The sequence below is a fragment of the Zootoca vivipara genome, chromosome 1 (genome assembly GCF_965207765.1).
Source record: "Zootoca vivipara chromosome 1, rZooViv2.hap1.1, whole genome shotgun sequence".
NCBI classification, from domain to species: Eukaryota; Metazoa; Chordata; class Lepidosauria; order Squamata; family Lacertidae; genus Zootoca; species Zootoca vivipara.
The window spans coordinates 96,529,544-96,553,603 of record NC_142582.1 but is presented as its reverse complement, the minus strand read 5'-3'; the positions used below and the strand labels follow the sequence as shown (position 1 = coordinate 96,553,603).

Here is a 24,060-nt window from a genome sequence, read left to right as displayed (position 1 = left end):
TTCCATATATTTTTATAGCATAAGGACAGAGTCAGATTTTCTTCGCCATTTCACTTGCTGTGCTGTAGAGATCCTGGCAGCTGGCAGCACCCATGTTAAAAGTTTCTTTTGGCAAAATGTCTTCATAGTAGATGTCCACATATTTAGTAGGTGCCAATTCCTAAAGTTAAGTAGTAGTTCTTAAAATGATCAGTTGGAATGGAAACCGTTCTGGGGCAGGAGGAATGTGCAGAGCTGATAGAATGAGCCCTGCTTCTCGTCTCTTCTACTGATGAAGCAGTCTGCCTGAAAATTTTTTTATTATTATTAATTATTATTAATGTGTGACTATGTGTGACTATTAATCTGCATACTGCTTTGCAGAGTGATGACAAAAAGCCAGATTCCAAGGAACTGAAATTTGATACAGAAGAGGCAATAGAGAGGAAGAAGGTGGAATCTATTGTGAATTGCCTTGGATTTGTAGAGAGTAGATTTCTTCCTGTGATCCTATGTACTCCTGCCCGGTTACTAGTAATTGTAGAGTCAGGTACTCCTGAACCCATTTCTGAGTCTAGATCGAAGGCAAGGTGTAAATGGGTGGGGAGAATCAGATTTAGACTTTTCAATCATACTTCCAGTTGTTTGGATCATTTCGTACTGTTTTTATGGCGTTTCATTGTATACGACGTTGTACCCTGCCATGCTACATTGTATGAATTGGCGGTATTTACATATAAGTAACAATACCTCCGCAATCTCAAAATTATGTGTTTTGGTACGTGAACTGATGTTGAAGGCTGTTTTGCTGAAGAGACTGGCTTGGCATCTCAGCAAGATGGGAATGACTAGCATGGAGAAGGGACGTTGCCAGGAGACATGAATGCTGTGTGGCAGAGGCAGCACATTTTCAGCCAAACACAGCAGATGCCTGCCAAGATACTGCATGTAGCAGGGAGGCAAACTGGAAGACACCTGAGCACGTGCAATAAATGATAGGAGCAGCTGGCGAAGAGTAGCAAAGGTGCAGAACCACCCTTCTGACAGCAGTGTCACGGCCACTCACCAGGATGGGGCAAGGCAGCAGCATTGGCAGGACTGTCAGAGTCCACCATCGGAGACAATTTAGTGCTCTCCTCCTCTCAGCTTTCCTCTTTCTGATTCCTCATCAAGCCTATGCCCTCCCCCTTGGTGTTTCTGCTTCGTCTTTGCATGCTGAGAGGAGGGGTGTGCCCTCCATTTGAAGCACATTCACTGACTTCCCCCTCCAAGAATCCTGGGAACTGTAGTTTCTCCTTTAAATAGCTAGAATTGCCAGCACCCTTAACAAATCACAGTTCCCATGAGTCTATGGGGGGAGCCATGTGCTTTCAATTTGCACTGGGAGTGGATCTGCCTGGTTTCTTGCCTGTTGGGAAATCTGCAAGCATATATAGAGAAACAACCCTGTCTGTTTCCTTCTCACATCAGTGCTTGTGTAATCATCCAGTAGGGGGATGTGGGTGGTGCTGTGGTCTAAACTATTGAGTCTCTTGGGCTTGCCGATTGGAAGGTCAGCGGTTCAAATCTGTGTGATGGGGTGAGTTCCGGTTGCTGTCCCAGCTTCTGCCAATCTAGGAGTTTGAAAGCACGCCTGTGCAAGTAGATAAATAGGTACTGCTGTGGTGAGAAGGTAAATGGTGTTACTGTGCGCTCTGATTTCTTTCGTGGTGTCCAGTTGTGCCAGAAGCGGTTTAGTCATGATGGCCACATGACCCGGAAAGCTGTCTGTGAACAAACGCCAGTTCCCTCGGCCTGAAAAGTGAGATGAGCGCCATACCCCATAGTCACCTTTGTCTAGACTTAGCCATCCAGGGGTCATTTACCTTTTTAACTTTACCTTATTCATTCAGTCTTTCTTCCGTTTAATTCTTATCCCACAATGTCCCTTTTTTATTTATAAATCATTCTCCTTATCTTACCAATTGCCATCCACATCTGATAGCACATCCATATAGAACCTTTGCTTTGAGGTTGTTGAACTTACTCACATGCTGTCTTACCTGAGGGAGAACCAGTCCCTTCAGATCCACTTATACACACCTACAACACCTCATTCTCAAAAAAACAGAGGTCCTGTTACTTTTTCGGTTTTCACTAGGAGGAAAAGAGCAAAAACACTCCCAATTCCCAGGCACGTATGAGACTGCCTTATACTGAGTCAGACCATTGATCCACCTAGCCCAGTATTGTCTTCTCTGATTGGTGGCAGCTCTTGAGGGTTTTGTGAAACGTCCTTTTCCGTTAGCCAGGTAGCCTTATAACTAGAGATACTAGGACCTGAGGATATCTGCATGCACAGAAGTGTCTGCTTCACAAGACTTCCTGCAACAACAGAGATCATAATGAACTAGTTGCCGTGCAATATTTGGAGACTTGTTGGTGTGCTCTATTTCCCAGTATATGAAGGAAAAGCTTCAGAGAACAGCCCTGTTCTGATTGCTCCAACAGATATAAAGGTAGTGGGGGGAGGTCACCTGAGAAAGCCAAAATCCCAACCAACCAAGTCCCACCCAAAGTGAGAGTCTGAATTTGGACCAAAATACTGCATTTTTTAATACTCCATTTACCTTTTAGTAACACCCAAATGGATATCCTTCTCGTATACTACTCTGTACCTAGTTTTTGCCACAGCATTCATAAAATCCATTTGAATTCAACCGAAAGAAAATGGCATCACCTGTACTGAAAACAAATATGAGCATTTAGTGCCTTATGTGACATGTTTCCTTCTTCCAAATGTTCTACTGCATCTGCATTAATTAGTGTTGAGATAATTATGTGCAGTGTTTTCAATGTCATTCAGATTCAGAGGTTCAGTAGTGATAAGAGCAATTCAGTTGAGCTATTAATACATAATTCTTGTTTTTGAAATTTCACCACCATAGAAATGTGCATCCCTGAGTCGGTAGCACTTAGTAATGTGAAAACAAACAAACAACCAAAAATCATACCCAAAGCATTGCAGCTTTATTTTTTGTAGGACCCAGAATAATTGGCATCGCAAAAGGTACATGGGTAATATGAGGTACAAAGCATTAATATATAGACTATCAAATCAGAGAAATGTATTCCTTCTGAGGAAATGCTTTGCTTTTAAAACTAGGACTCTACTTCTAGTATCTATAGATATTAAATTGATACGGATACACACACACACACACACACACACACACAGGGATCTATCTGAATAGAACAGGCTGAGTCCCTACCTGCCCGTGGACTGTCTCGCCAGAGTGGTGCATGCTCTAGTTATCTCTCGCTTGGACTACTGCAATGCGCTCTACGTGGGCCTACCTTTGAAGGTGACCCGGAAACTACAACTAACCCAGAATGCGGGCAGCTAGACTGGTGACTGGAAGCAGCCGCCGAGACCACATAACACCGGTCCTGAAAGACCTACCGTACATTGGCTCCCAGTACGTTTCCTAGCACAATTCAAAGTGTTGGTGTTGACCTTTAAAGCCCTAAATGGCCTCGGTTCAGTATACCTGAAGGAGCGTCTCCACCCCCATCGTTCTGCCCGGACACTGAGGTCCAGCGTCGAGGGTCTTCTGCCGGTTCCCTCGCTACGGGAAGCCAAGTTACAGGGAACCAGGCAGAGGGCCTTCTCGGTAGTGGCACCCACCCTGTGGAATGCCCTCCCACCAGAGGTCAAAGAAAACAACAATTACCAGACCTTTAGAAGGCATCTCAAGGCAGCCCTGTTTAGGGAAGCTTTTAATGTTTGATTTCTGTATTTTAATGTTTTGTTGGAAGCCGCCCAGAGTGGCTGGGGGAACCCAGCCAGATGGGCAGGGTATAAATAATAATAATAATATATTATTATTATTATTATTATTATTATTATTATTATTATTATTATTATTATAACATAATGCAGCCCTGTTGCTCCCATGTCATGTGTGCGTTTAGGCTGTGTACCAACCCATTACAAGCTCTGTGCTGGGTGGAAATGAGGGAATTTCACACCCCTACACCTCATAACCCTGCCAGTGGGACTTTGCAGGTGGTAGGCTTCCACTATATAGCATGCTCCACTACAATTATTCTTGCACCCCAATTCCTTTTTTTCCCATGGACTGCTCAGTTTTATTCGTTTTTTACTTGTTAGGAAGTCTCATTTGAATGGCATTGCATTTTTCCTTATTAGGTATTTATATACTGCCATTTCTTTGTGGAGCACAGACATGTGGAAGAGTTTTGCAGAAGCACTCACACTGGGATGAGAATATCTAAGGTGGGAAACCCTTGGTCCTCCAGATGTTGCTGAACTACATCTCCCATCAGTCCCAGCAAGTATGGGCAATGGCCAGGGAATTTCAAACGGGGGACATTCCCAGCCCTACCTGGGTATGCCAAAGATTTAATCTGGATCCATCTGCATGTGAAGAAAATGCCAATGAACGATGGCCGTTTCACACGAGTTGATAATAGAAAGTGAACTACAGTGGTACTTCAGTTTTCAAACTGCTCGGAAGCCAAACGTTTTGGTTTTCGAACACCAAAAACCCCGGAAGTAATTGCTTCCGTTTTGGAACGCGCCTCAGAAGTCGAACGGCTTCTGCTGTGTGTTTTTCTTTTTTCTCCATTGACTTTGCCGACCACCCTTTGCGCCTCAGTTGTCGAATGTTTCGGAAGTTGAATGGCCTTCCGGAATTACGTTTGACAGCCAAGGTACCACTGTATTTTTATTCCAAGAAAAAAATACATGTATACATATATTGCTAGGAGCAGTTACATTTTGTTGTGTTGATACTTCTTTTTATTTGTAATTTTGTGTAGTGGTTTGTTTTTAGGATACAGAAATTGTATTGTAGTACTCAAGATTTTGAAACTATCTAACAAAACTATCTAACTAATTTATTTGGACATAAAGTAAATGGTGACACATGGGTACACAGCTAGTCCAGGTTTCCTGCAAAGTATTTGGAACTCAGGATCTATAAAGTTCATAAAAAATGGTTATGTCTCACCTTTCGAGAATGCTTGGCTGCAGAATCATAGTCCAGCTTTGTTTGTGAACCTCATGAGATCTTGCAGCATTGTGTATTTGTGTGGAAAAAAGATACCAAGAGTGAAGATAAAATATTATTCCATATTTCGTGTGAATATTTCCTCTAGAATTGCTTTTTATTAGTACCCTTTCTAAATCATGAATAGATTTTTTTTGTTGCATGTAGACTGCTACAAGGCCAAATTGGTTTTTGAAACAATTATTCTGTAGTCAGAGTATGGACATAGCATGTGTGACAGTAACATTAGAAGTCTATGACTATAATAAAGTGCAAAGTGTGTTTACTTCATTCATATGTTCTAGAATTTGGGGTTCAGCTTAAAGTGTATATAAAATGTGCACTTGTAAAGTCGGCAGCGTCTGCCGACAGACACAAATAGGTTAAAGGTTGTAATCTTTTGAAAGAAGTTGGTTGGCTTTCCTGCTGGCCCTCCTATCAACTTTAACCTCCAACCTTCTTCAACATGTATCACTACAAATAAAACTGCTGAGGTTTGACAAGAGGATATAAAGTCACCAGGCCATCGCACAGAGATCTCTATATGATTTTCTTCTCCCTTAAACTTAAATGGATACTGCTGTAAGTCAGGTTTTTAATAGGAAGCCATAAACACTCACCCATATCACTTTAATTTTAATAATTTCTGTTTTATCAGGAAAAAGCAAAAAAATATACATTGTAAATTATGTTTGACAACTAGAATTTAGTGGTTTTGTTATTGGTTGTCTTTGACCATTACACAGATTTCTGTTCTTCATTTTAATGTGTACAGTTTCAAGCAAGCAGCATATGATATTGATATAAACATGGCATTTTGTAAACAGGCTTATAAATGAATTTTTAGATCATGATTAAGACAAACCAGATGACAAAAATAAACGATATGTTTGCAATTTACTCCACTAACTTTAGAATAGTGGTTTCACGAACACCTGTGAATTGAGCAAAGGAGGGAGACTCTTGTTTCATTTTACCTTTGTACACTCTTCTAAAAGTTGCAACAGTTGTTCGTGTCTATAGACCTCTTCTTTTGACCTTAAACAAGGTGTCTATCACTAGCAGAACTGATTGTTTCACAAATAGTTTTGCCAAAATAAGTGAGTATTTCTGCTGTCTCGTTATTTTAGTCAAACAGCAGTTTCATGTTTATACGGGGGCCTACATTCCTTTCCTAACATTTTTTTTTAGAATTTAAATCTGAGGCAAATGCCACATAAAACCAGGATAGTAATATTTTTTTTATTTTAAAAAAATATTCATAGCAGCTGTTAAAAGGCATGAGTACATAAAAGGGTCTGCACCTGGTGCTGAAAAGATAGTACCAGGTGATTCCCCCCCCCCCACTTGGGGTGGCATTCAAAAGATAGAATAGAATCTAGAATAGAATAGACTGCAATAGAATCTGGATTAATCATTTGTGGTGTACAACTCCATATATTAGGTCTGCTCATATTGTGCTCTATAAGCACAGGACCCAAGGCAGAGTGGGTCGGCATCATTCCAAATCACCACCATGCTTTGGGTTGGATCCAAACTTCACTCTTGCTGGTAGGAGAGAGAAAGGCACATTTTGCTGATTTCCCCCTCCCGTTGCAGTTTTCAATGTCACCTTCTATCCTGTCATGGATGTCTGAGGAACCTTCCAGAGCATTGTGGGAGAGGTGGCTACAGGGAAGAGAGAGGAAATGCTGCAAACTTACCTCTCCACCCCATCCTGCCACCAGAATCACTCTGCTGCATCAGAAGCCTTCCATGGATGGATAGATGGATGGAAGGCAAAATGTGGATCCTGCCTATAGAATATGATTGTTTGTTTAGAACCACTTTCTTAGCTGTGAGCTCCTCATAATAGTTTCTATTCTATTCTTTCAAAAATGAATTCTTTATAGACTTTTGATTTATTCATTGACTATGAAATTGCAAACTCCAGGCTTCGGCGTACTTACACTATAAGTTGCCTAATGCTGTTTCGTGATAATTTAAATTTTTACTCCTTCTTTTTCATGTCATTTGTTCTCCAGCTTCACACAAAGTGCCTCTAATATAATCCTTATGATTTGATTTTTAAAAAAAAAAACAGCTCTTGTTTTTAATATAATTTTTCCTTACTTTTATAATATCACCTTTCTTCCATCATGGGACTTAAGGCAATACACATGTGTTTCCCAAAAGGCCTTCTGTCCACACACTGACAGTTGGCTTCAGCAAGGTGGTTTCCTCAGCTGCCTTCAGATCATACCTGTTGGATGCTGACACTTCAGTGCATTTTTATAAATTATCCTGTTTCACTTCACAACAAATTTGTGCTGTTAGGCTGAAGGATAGTGATTTGCCCAAAGCTATCCAAAGAGCTTCCTGGAAAAACAAAAATTTAAACTCTAGTTTTCCCAGATTCAACATATACGGTTGCTAGACTCAATAGAGGACAGGACTTCTGTGCCTTTAATTGCCCTGCTCTCTTTTGAGTCTGGAAACATTAAAGAGAAACCAGCAAACCCTTTGTTTGGAAATTAAACAAAGGGTCTGCTTACAGGGGTGTCAAACTCAAATTCATTGGGGGCCGCATCAGCAGTTTGGTCACCCTCAAAGGGCCGGTTGTATCTGTAGGACTATGTGTCCACTCTTTATTATCATAAATTATTGTCACTGCATTCAATTATTACTGTTTTTTTTTGTAATAATGTAAGTAATAACTAGCTCTGAAAGCAGAAACATAGTCAGAATAATGGCAAGTAGATATTCAAATGTACAATTATTGTACAATTTATTGAAAAATGATTTTTGGTAACTGCACTGGGTGGTGGAGGCTCGCTAGGGTTTCATGCATGCAGGAGCTTTGCAGAGCTACTGGTACCTGGAGATGCTGGGGTCCTTCTGCATGCAGGACAGATGTTCTGCCAGTGAGCCACCACCCTTCACCAAAGGGACTGGCTGAGGTTGACTCGCTGGCAGCCAGAAGTATAAAGCAGCATCCTATGTTTCTGAGGAGAGGGAGAGGGAGGGGAGGGGAGGGAGGAAGGAAAGAAGGAAGAAAGAAAGAAAAGAGGGAGTGGGAGGGAGAGAGGAAGGAAGGAAGGAAAGAGGGGAGAGAAAGAAGAGTAGTAAATAAGGAAGGGAATAAAGAAGGAAAGAAAAAGAAAGGGAGAGAAGACGGAAAGGGAGAAAGAAGGAAGGAAGTAGAGGGAAAGAAAGAATAAGAACGAGAGAGAGGAAGAAAGAAAGGGAAAGGGGGGGGTCGCCGCCTTGATTCAGCGCCAGAAAAAAGCACGAAGGGACCCAGGGGCAAAAAGCATTTCCCCGGCCCCAGCTGTTTGTCGGCGCTTTGTTGGCGCGGCGCTTCAGCAGCAAGGTCCCACTGCTGGGTCCCGCTGGCTGGGGCGCTCGGCGGGCCACATGACGAGGTCTGGCGGGCCGGATTTGGCCCCCGGGCCTTGTGTTTGACACCTGTGGCTTAAGGTTTCCAGACTCAAAAGAGAGCAGGGCAATTAAAGGCACAGAATTCCTGTCCTCTATTGAGTCTGGCAACCCTATCAACATATCCTGCTTGAGAACACCAAGTCCTAACATAAATACAGTGGTATCTTGGTTTTCAAACGTCTCTGTTGATGAATATTTTAGTTTACAAACGCCGTAAACCCAGAAGTAAACGCTTCGGTTTTCTAACACGCCTCGGAAGTCAAACATGCCATTGGGTTTCCACTAAGTGCAAGATTCTGAGGCCTAGTTTGAGTTTTCGGTTTTCGAACATTTCAGAACTTGAACGGTCTTCCAGAACAGATTACGTTCAAAAACTGAGGTAACACTGTACTGGTTTTAAAGGTAAAGGGTAAAGGGGCCCCTGACCATCAGGTCCAGTCATGTCCGACTCTGGGGTTGCGGCGCTCATCTCGCTCTATAGGCTGAGGGAGCCAGCGTTTGTCTGCAGACAGCTTCCAGGTCATGTGGCCAGCATGACTAAGCCACTTCTGGCGAAACCAGAGCAGCGCACGGAAACGCCGTTTACCTTCCCGCCGGAGCGGTCCCTATTTATCTACTTGCACTTTGATGTGCTTTCAAACTGCTAGGTGGGCAGGAGCTGGGACCGAGCAACGGGAGCTCACCCCATTGCAGGGATTCGAACTGCTAATCTTCTGATAAGCTAGCCCTAGACTCTGTGGTTTAACCCACAGTGCCACCTGGGTCCCTGTACTGGTTTTAGGACGTAGCTTTTGCAACAAACTGGAAAACACTAACTTCAAGCAGTTTGCATACTGTTTATCCTGGTATTAAGCATATTTACATGCAACTAAGTTCCACTGGTTTTACATTAGGACTTGCTTCCAGATAAGTGTGGTTAGAAATGCAGCCTGTATGTGTTTTTTAAAATACTGCTAATTTATTAATGACGGTGAGAACAGTTAGATTTGAACCATTAATTAAGAAGTAAATCTTGTGAAACTAAGAAAGAATTAATAACTACTTCCAAAAAAACCTCTGAAGAAAAAGTTAAAACAGAATAAGAAATTAAAATCTTCCAGTTGTTGATAGTATACAGTATTACTATCTCCCTTAAACTGCAAACCTAGGCACACTTTCCTAGACACAGTGTGACATCCTTCTTACTCCAATTCCCAGTGCCTATCCTATTATGAGGTGAAAACGTTTTGTCCTAACAAATTTACTTTTATTTGTTGGGCTTTCTCAGTCCTTTCTGCTTTCTCTTATCATATTCTTGTCAGTCATGCCAAGGAAATTATTTTAAAATTAGTTCTTCAGAACTAGCTATTTCCACAATTCAGAAATTTTGGCCCTAATCCAGGGAACGATTGGAAGAGATTGAAAGCCTGCAATACTTGCCCCAGTAACCTGGGACTAAGTCCCATTGAATTCAGAAGGGTAGTTTAACATCATGGCACAATGAAAATATCAAATTCTACCTGTCTGATATTAAACCGGAGGTAACTGCAAGGGTGGCTGAGTTTCTGTCAATAGTATCTCTTGGAGTAGTGAATGGCACGGTTTAGCGGGAAAACACTCCAATGAAAATTTCTGTTACTATATATCTTATATGGCTGCTGCTTTGTATATTTTTTTTTAAAAAAATGTGTATGGGTGTTTTAAGATGGTCTATATCTGTAATGGCTAATAAAGGTTTGGAGAAAGAGAATTCAGTAGGACTAACTTCTTAGTAGAACATGGTTAGGCATGCACTGTAAATTTTCTTAAATAGTTTGGGTTGCATCCAGAGTAAGACCTTCAGAAAAAGAGTAGGATACATGCCAAGGGTGGCAGTGGAAGGAGGAATCACAGAAGCTGGGAAGAGGCAGCTTGCACAAACAGATGCAACCCTGTATTTTCAGACCATGTATCTGGTTGCATTTACAAAATAAAAAAGCAAAAAAAAAATTCCCCTCCCCCCATACTTCTGCAATTTTCAGTTCATAAATCTCATTGTGCGCTGGGGGGGAAGTACATTAATACAGTTATTTAAGGCTATTTCATAATGTATTCAAAGAAGGACAAAATAGTAGTCATTCGGCCTCAAAAATTTGTATCCTGGCAGGCAGAGAGGAGACTCATCTTGCCATTCTGTGTCAATTCTGTCCCATTTCTTCTCTTTTGGCTTTAAATCGTCATACAATTAGTATACAGTGGTACCTCGCAAGACAAAATTAATTCGTTCCACGAGTCGTTTCGTGTTGCGATAATTTCATCTTGCGAAGCGCGGTTTCCCATAGGAATGCATTGAAATTTAATTCATGCGTTCCTATGAGGGGAGCGCAAAAAAGGTACCGACTCACCCGCCACGGCCAGAAGTTTTTCAGGGGGAAGCAGGAGGAGGGCCAGGGAGAGGCTCCTCCCTCCTTCCCCAGCAGCCAGACCCTCGCGCCCAACCAGACAGACAGCTCATTCGTGCGCAGGCAGGCAGGCTTAAGGTGAGTGAGGGGGGATCCGGCTGCTGCGGAAGCCGGGTGATGGCGGAAGCGCGAGGCGAGTGGGCTCCGGGCGATGGCGGCGGCGGAAGCGCGAGGCCGGTGGGCTCCGGGCGATGGCAGAAGCGTGAGGCGGGCGGGCTCTCGGTCTGACTTTCTCCTCGCAGCGCCCTGCTTCGTCTTGCGAGTCTGCCCCCAAAAAAATTCGTGCCGCGAGGCGTTCGTCTAGCGAGGTGCCACTCTATTATCATTTTCTACATACAGAGTAGTCAACATTCATTAATGCATACTTGTATTTTTCATACACAAGTATGACTGGGATTGATTTTTTTTTTTACTGCAAGTCAGAAGATTCCTATTGGATCAAGCCAAAGGCCTATCTAGTCCAGCATCCTGTTCTCACAGTGGCCAACCAGATGCCTATGGGAAGCCCATAAGCAGAACATTAGCGCAATAGCATTCTCCCCACTTGTGCTTCCCGGGAACTAGTATGCAGAGACATACCACCACCAATTCTTAGACATCATGAATAGCAGCCATTGATAGTCTATTTTCCTCAAATTTATCTAAAGCCCTTTTAAATCCGTGCAGGTTGGTAGCCATCAAAACATATTCAAGGAGCAAATTCTGTAGTTTAACTATGTGCTGTGGGAGGAACTACTTTCTTTCGTCTATCCTGATTCTTCCTCCTATGCTAACCCTTGCACTGTATCCCACTGTCTACTGAACCTCAGAAGAGGCCTCTGGGAGGGTAAAAGGTGCTGCATTGGGTATGAGGGGGGCAGAAAGGCAGACACTGCTTGTGTAGATCTGACCACCTGAGAAATCTGTTTCCATGGGCATTTAGTCATATAGCCAAGTGAGCCAAGAACTATTAGGAAGTCGGAAGCATGGCACCAGGTATGGGGAACCTTTGGCCCTCCAGTTGTTGCTAAACTGAAACTCCCATTGGCCATGCTTGCTGGAGCTGCCCCACAGTTGGTCTTAGTCCTTTTCAGTGGCTACACCAATAGCGTAGAAGAGCATTTCCCATAAAGCATGGATCGTCCCATCTCTGGCTTCCTGCTAAGATGTATGTTCATGACATCTACTGCTGTTGCTTTTAAATGGATTTTGCTTTGGTGTTGTTTTCTTTGTTGTGTGTTTTATTGTAGCCCCCTTTACTAGGAATACGCCCCACTGAACTAGTTGAGACTTACTTCTAAGTAGACAAGTATAGGGTTACACTGTCAAAGTTAAGTGTGTCGGATAACATGTGCTTAGCTCAGGACTTCTTTCTTAGTACCTGGACTGAACTCAAATTTCTCTCGCACAAAAGTTAGATTTGCCCTCAAGTTTTCTCAATATCAGCAGACTAATGGGCCGTAATATCATCTGAAGCATCTATAGTGACCATAAGTACAGGACACCTGAGTGTGGAGGCAGATTTGTGAGGAAGAAGTGACAGGTGCATCCCAAAAAAGAGTTTGGGAATTGTGGCTTTCTTTAGGTTACAGCAGAATACCACACCATTGTAGGTGATATTCAATGCTAGTTCTACCCAAAGTAGACCCATTGAGTTTAATGGACATTGGCTAAATTAAATTCATTCTTTTTCATGGCTCTACTTTGTGTGGGACACAATTGAATACAATCGTGTATAATCACATTACAGTATTTAGGAATTCTTTCTGAATGCACCACTGGCCAATTAGACTTTGCATAACTGTGCAGGAAATAGTTAAAACCTTACTAATGGAAAACATGAGAGAGGGAGGGAGAGACCACTGCTTTTAGAAACTCCTTTATTATGGCATTTATTGGATGCAGTTCTTTAATAGGACCAGAAGAATATGTGTGTGTCCTTAAGTTTATAGATGAGATAGCTGTTTAATTATTAAAATGCAGAACAAACAGAATTGATTATAGAAAAGGAAATTGTGAAATACCATAATGCCAGTGCTTTTCTATTGAATGCTGCATAAAGCTGCATAAAGCTTAACACATGTAAAGAATCCATATGCCTCACTCAATAGCTAAACTAATTTTCTGTTTTAAAATTTCTAGTTTCTGAAGACAAAACTTCAAAGGAAGTCAGACCTATGTTTATCCCTCTTATATGTCAGAGTTTAAATGCAATGTTTTATGTATACAGTCATCATGACAGTTGAAAGAGCTATGAGGAAAAGCAATTATATAATTGCTTCAAGTATTAAGTGGAAGGGATAAAGGTTTTTTAGAAACCATAGAACTGTTTTAATAATTGTATCACCTGAAGTTGAGTAGCAAAATTATGTCCTGATTATTTTTAATAAGTAATTAACTATATGCATGTATAGGCTATCAAAGATTTACAGAAATTATTTTTCACTGGCATTCTCGCGCGTGCACACACACACACATATACAAACACCCCATCATTTTCTATTTTAGCAGTTTCCACAATTTAAATATTACATTCCTATTGTTTGCTTTCTGTTATATTAGTAGTGTGTGTTTTGCAATTCTAATCTTCACATTTTTCTTTCTTTATCACCAAAGTAAGCCTTTTGAAGCCGAGGAATTTTTCACAGCAATATTGACAGTGTTCACATTTGCATGATGACAGCCAAGGAATGGAGCAGTAATTTTTGAAATTGCAGAAGTATTTAGAACACTGATAAAAGCTGAAATATATTTTTGATGGATTGAAGTTAAGCATACATGATTTTTCCTGCTGTCAAAAGGCTCTGAATTTAGTGAATATTTGCCTGCTGTGAGAATGCAAGATTAACATCACAACCATCACCCGGGCACCCAAACCCTGCAATTTAATAGCTTTTTAGGTTCTTTCCTTTTTCTAAACAGCAATTAATCTCATTTTAGTACAATTTTCTCGTTTCTGAAGTTGCTCATTGAATCGCTGTTTTGTTCATATTTGGCTTCAGCTCCTCTGCATAGTCATTAAAGTCCCAATTAATGTCACCTTTAGCTGAAGAGTACTCATTTTTATTGAGAAAATGACAGTTGCTGCCATGAGTAGTGCAGTGTAATATACATTAATTGCCCTGTAACACTGGTAATTACGAGTTTTTCAAGCCTCTCAGTAAACTGTCATGCCTAGACAAGACTGTGCTAAAATAGATTACTCATTAGGGAGACCTGTCCTGTTTTCTGTTGGGTTCTTAGTGTTGGTATAAAAAAAAATAAAAAAATCTTGAGCTTGAACAAATAGTTGCCAAAAGCAATTTCCTACAACAACATACTTCTGTTGGGTTCTCCACCCGTCACTTAAGTCTGCGGTCAGCAAATAGACAGGGTGCAGCAGACTCAAGAGAAACTGAGATTTGGACAGTTTTTTTGTAAGGTGCTCAGGAATAAGCTTCATAGTCCTTAATTCAGCACTGCAGCATTGTAGTATGCTGTGTTAAAACAGATATGTACTGCATTATGAAACAGAAATTGGTACTGACAGTGTTTGGTTAGTAAAATCATAACATCACTCACTGTCAGCTATATTGAACTTATTAAACTTGTAGCCAAATAGTTCTAAATTCAGAAATTATCAGGTCTGTTGAAGAATGATGTATTTGGGTGTTTTTGGGGTGTATCTCTTACACTTTTAGATTATATATCTGAAGGAAATAGTGCTAATACCATGAGTGAAATAATTGGTTCTCAGTATCAGCCTTTAATACATGTTGTTAAATATATGTCACACCACCAACTGAGCTGAAAAAATCAGGTGCTTCTAATTTCAGAACGAATGTATTTTCCCCTCTCTTTCCAGAGCATTTCTTGTTTTTTCATTTTTTAACATAATCACTTCTAAAGGCATGGCGGTGCTGAACTGAAAAACCTTTGTTTTATCTTTGCTATAACACCTGCTTTAGGCAATCTGCTCCCTTTCCTCCCCACCCCCCAAATGAATTTTGTCACAGCCTTTCTTATTCTCAGATAGTGATGAGCTAATGAAAGTAGATAGTACAATTTGTGCTGACCAGGTAGCAACTGCCATCGTACAGCTGAGGATAGTTTAAAGAAATAAATAAAATATAGCACTATATCACTGATTTACCCATTACACAACATTAATAGTGAGAGACCTTGGTGTGTTTATCTGTTTGTATTGGTGTGCATTTATCGAATTGTTTATGACAAGACTAATTGGGGTAATTGTAGACACTGAAATTACCTGTCAACTATATGTAACCACACTCCCTTTCTTTCTGACAAATGATGACAACTGAGGGACCCCGTAGCATTACTCATGATGGCTTTTCGAGTGGTAATAAGGACAATAGGGGCCCTGGCTAATTTGACATGGACAGCCTTCACAACAAGAAGCCAGCTAAATGACTTGTCAGTAGGGGAAAGAAGTCGGAAAAGTAATGGAGTCCCCCATGGCGCTCTGACAGGAAGATGAGGCAATTTCAACGGAAAGTGAAAAGGCTTCAGTTTGTCAAGTATTTAGAACAATCAGAGAACAGCTAGAGGCTGGAACCTGACAATAAATTTGTGAACCATGGTAGCAGTTTCATATAGGTCAGTTATTTCATAATGGTTATGCAGCTTTTAGAGGTTTGTGCTTTCGTAGTGTACTTCACATCCGCCAACTGGTGCTTTGTCACCTTAAATTTGTGCTTTGCTTTTACACAGTGGGAATAATAGTTAAGGTTACAGAGTAACAGAAGTGCAAGACAGCATGGTTTTCAGACCCCCAATATACTGAAAAATAAACAAAATCTGGATAGTAATCCTGTGATAGCATCCATTACAAGCCAGAGGTGTTAACACAGAGTAGTGGACTGCAACCTTCTCATTTGTGTTTTATTAAAAGCTTTCTTTTTTTCTTCTTTTTTTCCTGATGCTTTTTTCCCTGAACTATATTCCAATTTTTATGGTTTACATACCTGTGGTGTTTTTTTTTATGGTTTACATACCTGTGGTTACAGACATGTGTAACTAATTACATCACAAAAATAACTTGCATTTGTTTAATGTTTTGCTGAAATACTGGAACATTAAGTAGAATTATTAAATCTGAAATATTTATATTTTGAGATTTTCATAATCTTACTTTCCCCCTTATTTCCCTTAATTATTATTATTTATATATTCTTTTGATGTTCATTTATTGATAAACGCAGAGTAATTTTATATATCCATCATTTATTTGTATGGTTTGGCTTTATATTTTGACCTGGATTCTCATTTTACCCCTTTCCTTCGATTTAGTGAACACTTTCCCAAAGTAATCAGCAACCATCTATATTTGCTTATGTATTTATCCTGTATACTAAAGAGCAGCCTTATCCTCTGACTATTGATATAACCAAATTGGCACAATCCACAAACAATAAGGAGGTATCAATAGGCTTGGGCAAAGTCCAAACTACCAAAAATAAAAAAATAAAATTAAGGGGAGGGGAGCCCTGTGAGAGAACCCAAAACACCCCAATGAGGACTGAGAATGCTCAGTGGCCAGCAAATGCTGGCAACTATTGGTGGTAAAGGACGGAAAACCAGAGAGAAGGGTGAGGGGAATGCAGTATCAGGACATAGGATATGAGCCTGCGTCACTGGAACCCTGAAGAGGAGCACTCCAAACTACAATGTATGTACCAGGTCTCACTAATAATTATTCCTCTTTTTCTACAGCATTTTTAAAGGCTTTTTCATTCTTTTTTCAATTTGTCCTGTACAGTAGTTACTTAATTGCATACTTCAGAGCTATGCAAAGATTTTGAACCCACATCTAAGTCCAGCATTCTGTCTGTCCATGTGAACTTCCTTCACTTAGCTTTCTTTTTTGGTCATGCTAACTTGATTCTCATGAATAATCTAACTGCAGATTTTTTTAAAAAAGAAATGCAGCATCATTGCCACCCAAGTTGCTGTTTCCTTCTTATCGCTTTGACTCTAGGGCCCTTAAATACAGTGGTACCTCGGGTTAAGTACTTAATTTGATCTGGGGTGCCATTCGCTCCACGAAAAGTACTTAATCCAAGCGCCGTTAGCGCACGTGCCCGAAGCGTCGATAGAGCACTTCTACGCATGCGTGAAGCACGCAGGTCGCTTCTGCGCATGCGCACACGTCTGAACCCGGAAGTAAACACTTCCAGGTTCGCGGAGTACTTAAACTGAAAGTACTCAAACAGAAGCATTCTTAAACAGAGGTATGACTGTAAATGCTTCAGAATCAGTCTCACGTGTTCACATTATTCTGGCCCAGTCTGACATAACATTATGCAAAACCATGGCTTAGTGCAAACACGAGCGCATGTGGGCTCCTGGAACAGAGATAGTAGCCATTTTGCTCTTCCTCCCCTCCTCCTGCTGCTGGTGTGCTCCTGTGAGTTAAGCCATGGTTTCGCTTAGCATGTTGTCCATGGTTTGCTCTTGAGATTGCAGCTTATGGTGTGCAGTGACCACTGCCCAGTCCCAGGGAGTATCCGTTGCAGGACTCTGCAGATTAGTTGTGCTGTCTCCCATTTGGAAAAGTAGACTAGAACCATCAGAGCATTTTGCTTAACTGTGAACTATGTCTATAGAGGCCATGTAGAAACTGACCCAGTGTAATTCAGCATTGTCTGACCGCTAAGTAAGGTCAGTCTTCATTGAGCTGCCCCCCCCCCTTGGAGTTTTATTTCCTAAACATTTTTGTACTTCTGCAGGCTCCAGGATTCCACCAAAGATGCTGGTACATCCTCTCATTTTTCATCTCCAACCATATTGTCACTTAAGAACTGAATTCACTATCTGAAGAAGAATTTATGAATTCAGCATCTGTTTCAGAGCTGGAATAAAACTATTGATTAATGATATTTAGTATGTGTGTATATACATATATTTAGTTTGTGTGTGTTCGTGTAGATAGATGCAGATGAAGTGTGTGTGTCCATTATTCTGTTCAATACAAATGTAGCATTTTAGAAAAAAAATAATTATCTCTATATTATTGCTGTTTTTATTACATTTATGTATTTGCAAAGTCATTTCCCCTTTTTTCTTTTTTGTTAGTTGGATGTAGTGAAACCTATTTATCTAATAGGTGGCATATGTTTTAGAGAAAAACACAAAATCCTCGTTTCCTCCAGACAATCAACCATGAAATAATTAACCGAACTTTTTGTTTTTCCAGCAGATTTTAAAGAAATACAATACAATTGAATTTGTCCAGTGGGGAAGGGAAGGGGACATAAAAGATGTGACCTAAGCATTTTATCTGGCCACATTCTCTTTTAACTGTTAAAATATCCCGAAGCACTCGATCACATTGCATTTTAATTTTAAAGCCATGTGTTCTATTAGTGAAGGGCACATGTTACTGATTTGCACTCTAAGTTCCAGCCTGTTTACCAGAACACAAGGCTGGCATGTCCAAAGTCTCATCTAGGTCAAAAGGCCTAGAGTTGACATCTTTCTGAAACTTTACCCTTGTGAAAACTGGAAGCTCTGATTAGCTCTGCCAACAACCAATTGTATGGTTTCTTACTGCCACTGATTATATTAGCTTCACATTTATCAAGTGCATAGCCAAGTACTTAACCTATTAACATAAGGATTTGTTTATTTAATGGCAGCTGCTATCCTCATCACAGTTGGGCCAACCAGTGGAGTATATCTTGAAAGGATTTTTCCTAGTATGAAACAGCCCTCGTACATTGTCATATTTAGGCTACATTTGGTCCTGAACCATTAATTTAAATGGGTGTTTTGTAACTGACTTACTCAGTAGTAAGTCCTATTGTTTACAGTGGCCCTTGCTCCCAACATAACCAACAGGCAGCTACTGCTGTGGTGGGAGTGGATTGCATCCAAATGTATAAAGTAATTAAAAAAAAATTATACTACATACACAGACACACACACAAAATCATTGTACTCTACATAGAAAAGTAGCATCAAGTTCTGCTAGCTTATTTTTGTTGAATTTGTTCTAGCATTTCCTTGACAAAATATATGTTTTAGCCACTCTCTCTCTCTTTTACAACTGTTCAGTTAGTGGTTGGGGTTAGTGGTTTTGTTTAGTCTTGTGTTGTTTTTAGCGTTCTTTTCTGTTAGCTATTTCTTAGAGCTTGTTCACCTCCTAAAAAGGCACGATATAAATACCTTAGTAAGTAGATAGAATGATCCCGCTATTTACACTTTGTCGTTCTATTTTTAGTGCAACCACGGTACAGAATTCTTTGTGGCCCGCACTGAAATAAAGCTACCGTAATTTACCCGTGAGTTATAAAATGCTAAAGGGAATATTACCTGAGAATCTTAAGATCCTATGAAGATTTTTAGAGGTTTAATTTTATGTGATCAAGCAAACATCCTAAAATCCATCATCCCCTGGATTATCGTCTCCTAAGTATAAGTATTATTTTAAGACCAGTATTTAAAAGCAAAAGCCTTTATAGAGCAACATTTCCGTAAATTTGCACATACCTACATAAATACTTATGCGTTAAGCCAGAGCAAATAAATACAGTAAAGAGAAAACAATGCCTACTCAAACTTCTCAATCCACTTTGTGTAATATCTTAGGAGTTCCCATGCTTGGAAAATGAGGTTCTTAAAATTAACTAATAGTTCAAAGGTGGTGTAAATTACCTGGAATTACAAATGAATTGTAATTCTTACTTTTACTCCTTCAACTGGAATTATAGCTCTTTTAATCTCTAGAATTTACCATTTTTCTCCTGTTGCCATAGTGAAATCAGGTAGCACGAGCAAAGCTGCAGGGTTTTTTTTTCCTTCCCTTTGAACTTAGTTAAAAATAATGCTTAATCTATTAGGCATGCTCTTAAAATATGCTTTAAAAATGTAAATGTAAAATTAGAGCAGGTGGAAAGTCAAAGACTGACAGGTTTAGAAATGAGAATCCTGTTTATCCATGTGCAGTTTCAAGGAAAGATTTTGCCCCTTTATGAGTTACTTTTTGCCTCGAAAGACATTTTAAACCCAAAGAAACATTTTGCTTTGCCAAGTTCACTGATTTGAAATGCAAGTGTGATCTCTACACATCCAAAAACAATCCAAACTTATGAGAGTAATAGCTTTTGCTACTGAAACGGGTGGATTTATTTTGATTATATATTTTGTGGTTTTATATTTTGATTTTGTTCTGTGAACCTCCCTGAGACCTCTGGGTATAGGGTGATATATAAATTCAAATAATAATAATAATATTTTCATACTGAGTTTTTTTCTGATGAAAGTCTCTATTTACCTGTGGCCCTCCAGATGTCGTTTTCCTCAAAATCTAATCTCATCATCCCTGTCCATTGGTCTTGCTGACTGGAGCTGATGCAAGTCTGGTAGCATAGACCTGCCCCCCCCCAAAAAAAGAACTCTTATTAGCTAGCTCTTGAATCACCTGGCTGTCAAAAAATGCTGGTGTAATCTTGATTGCGTTTTGCTCAATTACAGTAGTAAGCAGTAGCAGGCAGCGGGGTTGTGCTGGGTTGTTACCTAGCTGAATTGCAGCTGCATGCCGAGATGGAGATGGGCATTGGGCAAGTAAGCGGTGAGTTTGGTACAGTGCAAACACACAGGCAGAAGTACCAGGTTGGCTCTATTGGCATGTTAGCACCGCAACAATCTCACGTTCACCTGGCCCCTCTTCATCTCCATCATGTTATGCACCAGCCATTTGGCCAGAGGGAGATCAGGTAAGGGGCACAGCCCCAACACGTCATCCACTCCTAATTTTTATCCTGTTTCTCAAGCAAAGGCTATTGCTGCTCACTAAGATGGTGGCTCTGTCTCTACAGATGGTGGCAGTAATGTACCAGTTGCAAGAAACCACAGAAGAGGAGAACGCTCTTGTGCTCTAATCCTCCTTGTGGGCTTCTCACAGGCATCTGCTTGGTCGCTGGGAGAACAGGATGCTGGGCTAGATGAGCCATTGCCTGGGTCCAACCGGCTATTATGACATTCTTACACTCAATTATTATTTTGTAGTGTTACCCTTCTACTTTGAAAGTAATACAAAGCGTCTTTTTCCCCCTATTCTGCCTTTATAGAACTATGATTTACTTATTTAGAACAGCTTTATAAACTGCTTAATCAAGGACCGAGTCTCTGGGGTACTTTGTAAAGTTGTAGATAAAAACCACAAATCTGTTTTTTATCAGCTAAAACACAGATAAAATCAGCAAAAAATGTCAAAAACAAATGTAGGCAACCAAATCATATATCTGGGTAGGCTTGCTGAAATAAAAAGGAAAAAGTTGTCAGGAGGTATATAAAACAACATAACATGGATGCCTGCCTAATGTCAATAGATAGATTGGACTATTAAATAAATTATTACTTTACAACAAGAGATATATACAGATGAATTAGGCAAGTGCTTATGAAACCTTGTTCTAAACAGTTGCAGGGATGGAGGTGACCAGCAGGTAGAATACTTTTTTCTGGCTAAAAGAAGGAATGACCTCAGGAAAAGGAGGTTGTAGCAAAAAGTATTTTGGCCTAGGCTCCCAATAAAGAATTAATTGCTTGAGGCCTAGCCACCTAGTTACCTTTTGGATGTGTGACACCTCAGTATGACACATGTAGTGGGAGAGATTTTGTCTTTGGCACATCTCACTGTTCTGGCAGGAACTGCAGCCAGATCAACAGCTGAAAAAAGAAAAGATTTCTTCTGGCACAAGGCAGCCAGAGATTATTCAGATATCATCTTGCACTGGCCCCAGGATGGCCTGTTAGTTCAAGCCCTAAAAATAAACAACTATTAATCACCTAATGGCAAGATGAGTTGACCAGCACTTTGGTTGTCTGGACCTCAAGTTAACCTTTCTCAATAGCTTGCCTCATGTTTTCTGTCACCCTGGCAGTTTGCAGCCTGGCATTCCTCTTAAGTCCGTCAGTTTCAAGCTTAACTAAATGTTTGCTTCTAATTCTTCTCAATGATGATGAATAGTTTGGATCTTGGGGGAATTAGACAATAGAGGGCTTCCCCCCTACTTGCAGCCTTTCCAGAATAGGTTAATGGGCATGAAAGATTTGGAATGAAGATAGAGCTTTTGTAGAGAGAACATTATATTTTTGCATACAACTCATGAAACAGCCATTTGGCAGAATTCTTTTCAAAGGTAGAATTCACTCTGATGTGAGGTTTTTGCACTGTTTTTCTTACGCAAGTAGTAAGGAAAATCATAATCTGCACTTAGTTCTCTCTAGCTAGTCCTTATCTCACCATCGCCACTTATAAGATTAGTAAGCTTAAGGATCTTGAAAACCATCCTGTGATTTTTATTATGTACAGCCCATATTACTGAGCGCATAGGACGTGAGGCTACAATTAACGTGGGCTTCTATTATAATTCCTTGGCAAATCCTTTTTATTGCACCAAAGCCATTTAGACTCATTAAATGCCGAGTTTCTTCATCTAAACCACAATGTGGATAAAAGCAATTCAAGATCATGCATTGCCATGGCTGGGTATGGAGACCCAAGGCAGATGGATATGAAAGGAGCTTCCAAACTGGCAGCAGTTTGGAGGGGGGTTGGGGGGGGGGACAAGCGGTGTCAAGTATCTTGCAGGAGAGGACCTTAGGAAAGAGTGGGTCTAATGAGCCTATGCATTGGCCTCCAGTTGACTGAACAAATTGCTGGTGCTGGCTAGTGAGGTGGCTGCTGAAAACAGTGGTGAGGAGTCAGAGGACAAAGGTCTGTGGCCTATGGCCTGCTCTGCATCCCCTAAGCTAGTCAGCTGCTGGCAGGTGCAGTGGAAGAAGTTGAAATAACATTCAAATGCCAGTCTGGTCATCTGTGCATTGGAGCCCTATCTTGTTCTTCCTGTCAGAATTAGCATATCATGGGCCATCTTCCTCCCAGCAGTGTATGTTCCCCACCCAGGACTGATTTGAAACTGGGTTTAAAAAGCCCCAGGAGGATCATCTCCCACCTAAGCAATCATAGATGGTTCATGCCATTTATATGTTGGGTGGCTAGTTTCTTAGTTTGGAATTATTCAATGTGCATATGATTAATGTATTTTAATTGCGTTTCACAGAATCCATATTTTTCATTCACTGTTGTGTCAATTTTTTCTCAGTATACAGTTTTAAGTTTACATTTTAAAATCCCCAATAGCCACCCAAATAGTAGATGGTTTTAATGTCCACAAAATAAACAATTGTATTGAGTTATATATAAGCCAAAACAAAAAATAGGACTAGCAGAATTCCTCCAGTCTGTTAATGCTCCAATTGTTGCCGAACAAATAAAACATCTTTCTTTCTTTTTTGCATAAGCAATAGTGCATTCGAGTTAAACTGTGTTCAATAGATATATGATAATGTGTAGAAAACTATGTGTTGCTTTCTTTAAACCTACTAAATCCGTAAAAGTTTTTGAAAACACTATGAGCCTGGCTGCAATGCGAGACATTTTGCAATCTTTCAAGAGCTTCAGATGGAGGCAGAGACAGTAGTACCTGGCAAGCAGGTTGGTAGGCACAAAAGGGCAAGACTTGACAGGCTTCAACCAGTGTTCAATTCGCTGGTCCACAAAATTCAGTTGCGAAAAGTGGCTTGAAGCACAGCTACGGACTATGCTCTTGGTGCTTTTAATGTTACATCTGCCTTCAGCAGCTAATAATTTCCATTACAATATAAGATAAATCTGTCAATTGTTAGGAACATTTCACAATTACCTGTACACAGTGTTCTATGTATACACACAAAATTAATGAATGCACACATTAACCACATATTTGCAAGTATCCAGGAGACAGGATTGGTCACATATGGTTGCTAACATATCCAATGTAGCAAACATACAAGGGTGTTCTCAGTAGGATTCTGGATTTATGGAATACAGCCAAGATGTATCATAAACTGATTTTGAAAGTTCCCTCATTTTCCAAAGCAATTTGCTGTGTGGCATGTTGGGAAAGTTATTTAGGAAACATAAATCCAAAGAAACCAAGCCTTGTAAGGAATAGTTGAAGCAACTTGGTATGATTAGCCTGGTGAAGAAAGGGGGTATGATAACCAACTTAAAATATCTTAAGGGCCAGAAGATGGAACAAGCTTGTTTTCTCCTGCTCTGGAGGGTAGGACCCGAACAAATGGATTCAGGAAGAACTTTCTGGTAATGAGAACTGTTTGACAGTGGAACAGGCTATCACAAGAGCTTGTGGACTCTC

The 24,060-nt window shown here is 40.4% G+C and overlaps 1 protein-coding gene across 4 annotated transcripts in view; it reads left to right on the top strand.

Annotated features, from left to right (window-relative positions):
• Positions 1-24,060, top strand: part of CDIN1 (CDAN1 interacting nuclease 1) — a 120,569-nt gene that overhangs the window by 92,394 nt on the left and 4,115 nt on the right. Inside the window, exon 12 of one of the 4 annotated variants that reach the window (XM_035110478.3) lies at positions 17,584-17,733. The exons of the other annotated variants lie outside the window; for them this stretch is intronic. Within the exon in view, the coding sequence (XP_034966369.3) occupies positions 17,584-17,659 (76 nt within the window). The 3' untranslated portion in view covers positions 17,660-17,733. Of the gene's footprint in view, positions 1-17,583; positions 17,734-24,060 lie in introns of those variants that run through there. 4 annotated transcript variants of the gene reach the window in all.